The sequence below is a fragment of the Homarus americanus genome, unplaced genomic scaffold (assembly GCF_018991925.1).
Source record: "Homarus americanus isolate GMGI-L3 unplaced genomic scaffold, GMGI_Hamer_2.0 scaffold25611, whole genome shotgun sequence".
Classification (NCBI taxonomy): Eukaryota; Metazoa; Arthropoda; class Malacostraca; order Decapoda; family Nephropidae; genus Homarus; species Homarus americanus.
In genome coordinates, this window is record NW_024744272.1 from 204,884 (window position 1) to 213,934 (window position 9,051).

A 9,051-nucleotide genomic window follows, 5' to 3' on the forward strand; every position below is an offset into this window, starting at 1 on the left:
CAAGAAGCGTTCTGGTGATAGAATTCCCGGTGATGATCGTAAAAGAAAGGATATAACACTTGAAGAAAAGCTCGATTTTATCAACCTCAAAATCACCCTTCTCCCCCATCAAGTAAAGTGTTACATTTACTGTATGAATTCATTATTAGATATGAATGTAACATTTATTTAGACTGTGCTATCCTTTGTGTTAGGCTAACTACTAAATTTTTTCGATTTCGAGTAATCTGCACCTCACCCTATTTTCTCCATAAGCCCTGTTATTTCTATTACGCGATTTTGTACAACACGATATTTTACAAGAACACAATTATCGCATTATAGCAGAACTACCTGTAGTAACAATGAAATTGGAAAAACCACATATACATATTAGTATAATCTAGAAATTCTTAAAATAGATCTATAATTTCTACAAAAATAACAAATACCCCATATACCATAAAACCGTGAGTACATTATAGAACAGTATAGTAATCCCTGGATAAAATACACTGATCAGTAAGTTGCTTTGATATACAGGGAGTTTACTACAGCCCTTCCTTAAGATACTGTACTGTGGTCAGCAGATAATTAACAGGATATGGTACATCCTGCCAGGACCACAGGATAATTAGAGGGAGGGGCTATGAGTTAGAATGAAAAATTAAGGAAATTACCTTGCTCGGGGAAGCTTTTCCTGCACAACATACATTTCTTTCACAACATCATATGTGAACTTATTTCATTACCTTTGTATAATTATGCATTAGTACTGTACATGAAAACATCCACTGTGTGGCTTGACAGTGGACTGAAGTCTCCCATCCTTTAATTACAGTAATTGATAATTCAGTGTATTGTACATGATCACCCTTTTGGCATGTGGAGCAGCAGTAGATGCTCTCACTATAACCCAAGGAACTCCCTAGTAAGGCTTTGGTGGGTCTTCATTAGGTGAGCTTAGTAACATAGCACTAATGAACAGTATCTTAATTTTCATATTATTAACCTTGTGGTAGCATGTAGGAAGATTCACACAAAGCAGGGTCACACATAACGGGCTTATATGTGAGAGGTGACTGGGTATTGGAGAGAGGAAGGTCTGAAACAAAAAACTCGCAGCAAACTTGCCACGGGGTGATTTGGGGAGAATTCTTAGAGTAAATTCAAGAGCCTAACAAGTTGAAATATAATGTGATTTGGATTTAATGCCATGGTGACTAGACTCAATGCTTGTTATATTCAATATCCAGGGATTACTATATAAAAACACCAGTACTTGTCTACTTGTGCATTAGTTACAAAGATTAACAAAAGTTCTCCTTTAAACATTTCAACCAGTAACAACAGAAAGTTTCTTCTCATGAATTCTATTTACTTTGATGTGAATCCCTTTGTCCGCTGCAGGACATAATCCTTACGAGCCTGCATGTCATCAGCGGGGCGGTTATAGGGTGTCCAAACAGGCTCACCAACAAAGAGCCGTATTGCCTTGATGTAATCCTGAAAACAACACAAAGAATTCAATACTCTGCACAACTGCTTGAAGCAAAATTCTACTGAGTTTACCTTACTACAGTATACAAGTAATATCAAATGTGAAAATTCTGATTTGTGTCACATCGAGAGGTAATGAATGGATTTACTGAAGTTAATTAACACTTGATGTACTGTATGTGATCCATCCACCAGCTACTACTACTTGACACTTAATACTGTATTATGACTAATATAAGCCACACTTTTTTCCTACAAAATTGGTAAAAGTTGGAGGTACTGCTTTGTATAATCATTTATTTAAGGCTTAGTACATATCTGATGATGATAATAGTGGTTTATACACTAAAATGTATTTGAAATATATGATGAATCATTGTATTTTACAGAATAGGGTTACTGTTATTTCTGTGATTAGTAGTTAGTTACAAGACTAGCGAGGTTATCCTTAAACCATATCTTATGCATGCGAGACCTCATTTGGATTATGCAGTTCAGTTTTAGTCACTATACTACAGAATGGATATCAAATCCCTAGAAAGCATTCAGAGGAGGATGACATGGCTAATCCCAGGCATTAAGAACCTTGGGTAAGGAGACAGATTAAAGCATCTGAATCTGCACTCCATCGAGAGACATAAGAGTGAGGGCGATATGATCAAGGTGTATAAATGTAAGTCAGGGTTATACAAAGGCAATATAACAAAGGTATTTAATCTGTCTAACCAGGAGAAAACACACACCATTGATTTTAAATTAGATCAATTTAGATTTAGGCGTGACATAGGTAAACACTGGTTTGGAAATAGTGGACGATATGGAACATGTTACAAACATCATCATTAACTTGAACACACTGGAAAGCTTCGAATATAGCCTCGGCAGATACACCATTTATGCTGGCGTACAAGACTTTAGGGGTCCTTTGGGGTTATTTTAGCCAACAAAAAGAATGTAGAAAATCTTTAACCATCTAAGCATTACGGGTTAAGGATCTATTATTGGAATAGTCTTGTAGAGAAGCTATTCAGGATCATTATGGTAACAAATTCATCTCTCAAACACTATTAGAACAGATACTAATAGGTAAGACACGACTTGTATATGAACATTTATACTGCATGTACCTTGGAGTCGAGAGTGAATCGATGATAGATTCCAGCAGGCAAAATTAACAGGTCACCGGAAATGACTTCAATCCTTATCCACTTGTCTTCTTTATCTCGCACATCAAAGTAACCTGAACCTTCAGTAACAAACCTGACTTCTTCATCTGTGTGAATGTGTTCCACAAAGAAATTTTTTATCTGAAAAGTGAGATGAAGTAGTAAAATCATTAACACACAAAAAGAGTCCATAAAATATTTATACAGTATATGAAAAACAAAACAAAAATACAAGTCTCCCTTATCCAGAAATACCTTAACTGTAAATTTTCAATACCAAGATTTAAATGCCCTCTTGCTTTTCTCCCTAATGTTCCCATGCTTCTATTTACTTGCAAGAATTGCTTTATCCACCATGCTACTAATGTGGATTTTTTGGGGGTTTGATGATTGCTCATGGCTCAGGAACTTTGAGAGATTACTGTAGTAAGAGACCCAAGGTATACCGTACTGTGCTTAGCCCCTTCTCTCCTCTCATTGCTTCCTACCTGCAAGGTATTTCTCTTCTGCTGTTGTAAAACAAATTCAAGTGACACTGTAATTGTGTGTGCATGGAACACGCCTGACGGCAAGACTCTGTTACCATTCATTGTACCATTTATTCACATGTCTGTATTACTATATATTATTATAGCATGTCTGATATCTATGCTTATGTCTAATGCCTATGTCTACTTACTATGTCCCGATGTACTATGTCTGTACCGCGCTAGTCAAGTAACTAAAAGATCTCATTTATTGTCCTAGTAATGTCTAGCAACTCTCCCTGCCTAGCTAGCTAACTTCTCTCAGATCGGCCCAGGCCTGGTTACGACAAGGAGCCCTTTGTGCTTGCTTCTGCTTTTGCCTGTTGGTTATCCTGCCAAGTCTTGTACTACTTATGGAATATATCTACTGCTCGTGCTCTGGAGTTTGAAGAACCTTGTCTCGGATTACATCCCACCACACTGTACAATGCCACATACATACATGCACATTCTTAAAAAAACATATTTTTACACACAATAATAGCAAGACTTGACACATGACCTCTAGTTTTGGACTTAAGGTAAAAGGGTGACCAAAACGTTTGAGTCTAACATATTGAAGTGATAAAATGATTCAACTGTTGAAAAACGTTTTATGTTAAATTTAGACAGTTATGAGACTTGGCAACTCAAAATTCCTGCAAGGCATTTGCAGGACAATTAAAAAAAACCTAGCAATTATTGGCACAGCCTGTCAACCAAACCAGTCATGATCAGAAATAAAAGTTACTGTCACCTTTATTTCCTCCTCATAGGTGTTTGTAAAGGCACCTTCAAAGGAAATTGGTCAACATGTTCCCTGAACTCAAAACAAAATCTCACCTTCTCTTCATAATTATGCAGTTTTTCTGGAGACACTTGAATGACATCAGCGTAGGAGTAGCCTCTCTCTTTCTTAATCTCCTCCAGCTTCCCCTCACCTTCATAATTTTTTGGGTCAAGCTGAAACACAGATTTATCATTACCTACTCTTTGTCTATCTTTGAATTCATGCAGGTCGAGGGATCATTGTACCTTTATTCTTTGATGCTCTGGTAAACAATATTCCATTAAGCTCACATACTGTATATTAGTGTGGAATGGTATGTACAATACATACTGTAAGTTTGCAATATGACAAGACAGGTGCGCCAGGCCAAGTGGACCAGCAAAGGAACCATTTGGAGTTTACTAATGATCAAGCAACAACTAATCACACTCAGAAAAGGTTCTTTACCCTAAAGCACATTCTTAATTGTTAATTAAAAGAAAAACTTATTTCATACATACTGTATAAAGTACTTACTGTACATGTCAAATATCTCATCTTATATAACTGGCAACCGTGTGAATACAGAACATCACTGTTGTAAGTTCAGAGAATTTCAGTAAAAATGCTAAGTGAAGGCACAGGAGAATGAGCTACCGGTAATTGTTCATAAAAAACAAAATGTTCTAAAGATGTCATGCTCAGACCCGACAGTTCCAGATTTCCAAGGTCACATCATTTATATTTTTATCTAACTCTGAAGCCCTTAATTATAGAATAAAAGGTGGTAAGAAACAAGATCAAATACAAGACACACATATTTCCTCCTCAATCAATGACACTTAATCTTTCTTACTGCTGTAAAGGATGTGTTCTGTTATAGTGTTCTCTTTCCACAATGCCTCAGATCTGGTTTACCCATCACTTCACACTAGTCACCATCACCCATCAGAAATATATTTTTTCCCCAAAACATCACTTGACACCTTGCTCTGTACATGCATGCAAATGTTGTTTCCTGGATGTTCATCCCCTTCAACCTTCTACCTGCTTGCTTTTCTCTTCTCCTTCCTTCCACCTAGCGACCTCTGAATCTACACCGTTTTCACCAACTTTTCACTTTCTAATCTTTCAGTATGCCCATAACAACTGATTTACCCTCTGACCAATACTTCTTTCATTTCCACATCTCCTCCTTATATCTGTATTTCTTATTCTCTGCACCCAATTTATCTCACATATGGGTAACTCAAAATCTATCAGCGAATTAGAAGAAAAAAATCTTACTTTCCGGTATAATACTCCTGTCTCTTTATGAAGATCATCCAGCGAGACAAACTTGGGTGGAGACAAGTGGTGCTCCAACCTCTGGTCCTCTGAGCCATCATCCATGTACCACGCTCGAACCATCTTTTCTTATATCACCTGGAATACAATACATGTATTAGACAAGACATTATGCTTCCAATATCATCCAAGGCAGTACTATATCCCTGTTTGATAGCTGCCAACTAACATTAACAGATGACTTTTTTACTTTCATTTACTTTATTCTGTCATTCTATTTCTTTTTTCTCTTAAATTAAGTGATTTGAGATGTGTATAAGGACTTAGGCTATGATAAAGTGGGGTTTTAAAGATTGTTCTGTAAGTGCAGTACTGTATGCACACAGGGTATGTGGTTCGACTTAAGTACATTTTCGACTTAAGTTCCTATATATTTTTGCTATACTGTACAGTACCTGCAGTATAAGGAGATTACAGTATTTAGAAATGCATTTATGTATTTCATTTATCTGTACATCACCTGTTATTAAATTGTACCAAGATATGTTTGACTATTATTACGCTACAGTAGTGTATACATATAAAATGTTATACGTACTTTTTATACCCTACACAAATTACATAAGCTCCCTGCATTATCATACTTTCTCTAAACATATACAGAATTTACAGAACGTGCAGAAATAAATAGCCTGAGACATGCAGAGTCAACAGCCAAATTGTGTCAGCGTTAACTTGCCTGTCACTCATAGCAAATAATAACTCTTCCTAAGTCAATGAAAAATGTTTCATGTAAATTCCCAATGAATAGATGTCATACAGTACTGTATCTTTTTACTTTTTACTTTTATCCTCTTCGCCACTGATCGGCTTGTTAGCCGCTTGGGCGATCGGTCACGTCTCTTTTCATTTATATTCTTCACCAAAAGATCGGCTCGCTAGCCGCCCGGGCGATCGGTCACGTCTCTGTCACGCACTGTTGGCAAATACTGGGCATGCACCGGCTCCTGAATGTACCTGAACCCGCTCCAGTGTTGGTCAAGTCTTCTCTTGAAAGAGCTCACACTCGGTGCCGTCACAACACTCTCTGGTAGATTGTTCCAAGAGTTTACAACCCTCACTCCGAAAAAGTTTGCCCTCACGGTTTTCTGGACTTGCGGCTTCTTCAATCTTGAGCTGTGACCCCTTGTGGGGCGAGCGTCCGCCAGCTCCAAGTAAGGACACTCAACTGAGTAGTGCCCCCTGAGATGCTTATACACCTCAACTAGGTCCCCCCTTGCCCGTCTGTAGTATAAGCTAGGCAAGTTCAGGCGCTCCAATCTCTCAGGGTAGCTGAGGTGCCGAAGTGCAGGCACCAGTTTGGTGGCCCTCCTTTGAACATTTTCAACCAACTGACAGTCCCTAGCATATCTCGGGGACCAGATGGGGTGACAGTACTCCAGATGGGGAAGCACTTCACTCCTGAAGATCGTCACGAGGGACGGACCGTCTAGATATCTGAACGACCTTCTTATAAGACCCAATAATTTATTTGCCTGATTTACCTTCTTCTCACAATGGCCCGAGAACTTCAGCTCATTGTCAACATACACACCTAGGTCCTTCTCACACACAGTCTCAACTAGTACATTTTCTTCATCCCGTTGGGACATATGATACGCCTCCTTACCGTTGGTACAGGTGCACTTCGTGCATTGAACTCAGAGCCATTCCTTCAACCATTCCTTCGACCATTCCTGGAGCCCACAGAGGTCCTTCTGCAGCTCTTCACAGTCCGCTTGGTTCTTAATTTCCCGAAATAACTTGCCATCATCGCCATCACTGAATACTTTCAAACAATCATGGTACTGTATTCGGTTAGAAAAGTATTGATACCTCAGGGTCGTTCAGTGACAATTGCTGTTAGAATTTTTACTTGGAATTTACACTTACCACTTAAATATAAATACCTATATGCTTATATATAACGGTCTTACTAACACAAGCAATTCGAAATAAATTACGGGTCTTTCCCAAGATTCAAACTGTACTGGTATTCAATTTTGTTAAAAATTTGTCTATCAAATGTAGAATTTTATGCTGAATTCATAAATGTAATTCTTTTTTCCAGAAATGAACTGTTAACAAATGATATCAATTTTTGTATTACATTAAGTTAGGTAAGGTTTTCAGAGGCATGTTTGGTGTTCTTTTTAATATTTGACTCCACATTTTCCCTCTACTGCCCACTTTTAACAACCAGTATTATTGGTAATTGGGGAAGTCTTATTGGTTAAAATTGTCATAAAATATAAATTTGCACCAGAAACTTAATAGTTTTTTTGCTTTCTCCCTATATAAATATAAATATGAAATTCCTTGTTCTACTTAAAACAAATCTTTACTTCTATTTTTGTTAGTAGGTTCCATGCACAACAGAAATATGGTTAGGTATGTTTGTAGCTACACGATCGACTCACGACAAATAAATTCTAAATGCTGCCAGAGTCACGGTCAAATATAGTTCTCGCGTTGTTCGCTGGTAATGGACGATTAGCCAATCAGAGTGCACTCAAGGTAAAATAGTGTTGGTAGGAACTTAATTAGCCATGGCAAAATATCCACAACCTAGAATAAAATCGAATCTAGACAACCTAACCTAACCCAACCTAGGATAGATATTTTGACCTGATTGCCCTGAACACTTAATAAACGCTATAACATTATGCTATATTTGTTTGGTGACGTTAGGTAGATACAGTAAGATGATTCTTGTATAATGTTCATTTTTATGGTTACTCTGTGCACCTGTATAATAGTTATAAAATTATAATGCGTGTCAATGTATGCTCCAGTTTCATATGTTCTTTATTAAAACAGTATATATACAGAGCACACACCTACAGTGATCAAATCTACACACCTGAACATATGATAAAAAAATGACATAGCAAATCATCACCTGAGCACAATTACCTGTGTGTTTACCTCCCGTTACACCTCTATTCCTCAACCACTTTTAGTAACCAGTAACTACACGGTGCTGGGTGGTCTAAGTGGTAATTGATAACTGTACACTTTAACACTACAATAGAATACTTGAATACCTGATATACTTTATTTACCTGATGGCCACCCACTAGAGGGATAACTAATACAAACTACCTTATAACTCTATTAATGAAGTTTTTGCTATAGAAGTTGTTCATTGTTCTCTTTAATAGGAAGGATAAAATATTTATAATTAAAAAATCCATTTTTTGTCTTAGTCCAAGCACGATGTAATGTTTTTTTTTTATTGCAATACTCTTTTTACAACACATGTACTGAATAATATAACGAGAATCTTAACAAAACTAAAAGATATTACACCTGTAACTAAAAAAGACACCTGATCAGTAACAAATAAAGGCTTATTGCCAGTTGGGTCCTTTGATTAGGCTTGGTTATCAGTAACAGTATAATTATATTCAATAATAAAATATTTTGTGATATGCAGTTCATTGAATGTGATGTGTTAGATACCTAGTGAAGTATTACAATTGTATATAGGGTTCTATCGCTTAGGCCACCATGTACTTTACTCATTAATTAATCAAAGGATCCTGGGAGTCATATCTGAGGGTTGGCGACCACACTCCACTCTAAATATTCTCGGGCTGTTTTTACCAATCCTCCAAGGTTTTGTATCTCTCTTGGGATCCAGTTTTTATTTTCATTCATTCATCCCAGTCTCTATCACTTTCATAAGATTCTCGAATCACAGTGAGAGTTGTGAACTCTTGGAACAATCTGCCAGAAAGTGTTGTGACGGCACCGAGTGTGAGCTCTTTCAAGACCAGACTTGACCAACACTGGATCGGGT

At 37.2% G+C, this 9,051-nt stretch overlaps 1 protein-coding gene across 3 annotated transcripts; it reads right to left on the reverse strand.

Moving 5' to 3' along the window:
- Positions 1-216: 216 nt before the first annotated feature.
- LOC121877681 (1,2-dihydroxy-3-keto-5-methylthiopentene dioxygenase-like) lies at positions 217-8,332 on the reverse strand. Of its 3 annotated transcripts, none has more exons than XM_042383508.1 (5): positions 8,312-8,332; positions 5,208-5,345; positions 3,995-4,114; positions 2,607-2,786; positions 217-1,485 (listed from the first exon to the last, which is right to left on the reverse strand). In XM_042383508.1, exons 2-5 carry the CDS (start codon positions 5,328-5,330, stop codon positions 1,357-1,359), a joined length of 552 nt encoding a protein of 183 aa, XP_042239442.1. In that variant the 5' UTR covers positions 5,331-5,345; positions 8,312-8,332; the 3' UTR covers positions 217-1,356. The 3 variants fall into 3 exon arrangements, with proteins under 3 accessions (XP_042239442.1, XP_042239441.1, XP_042239440.1); XM_042383507.1 differs by having other exon boundaries at positions 8,294-8,319; XM_042383506.1 differs by lacking the exon at positions 8,312-8,332 and adding an exon at positions 8,163-8,287.
- Positions 8,333-9,051: the final 719 nt, after the last annotated feature.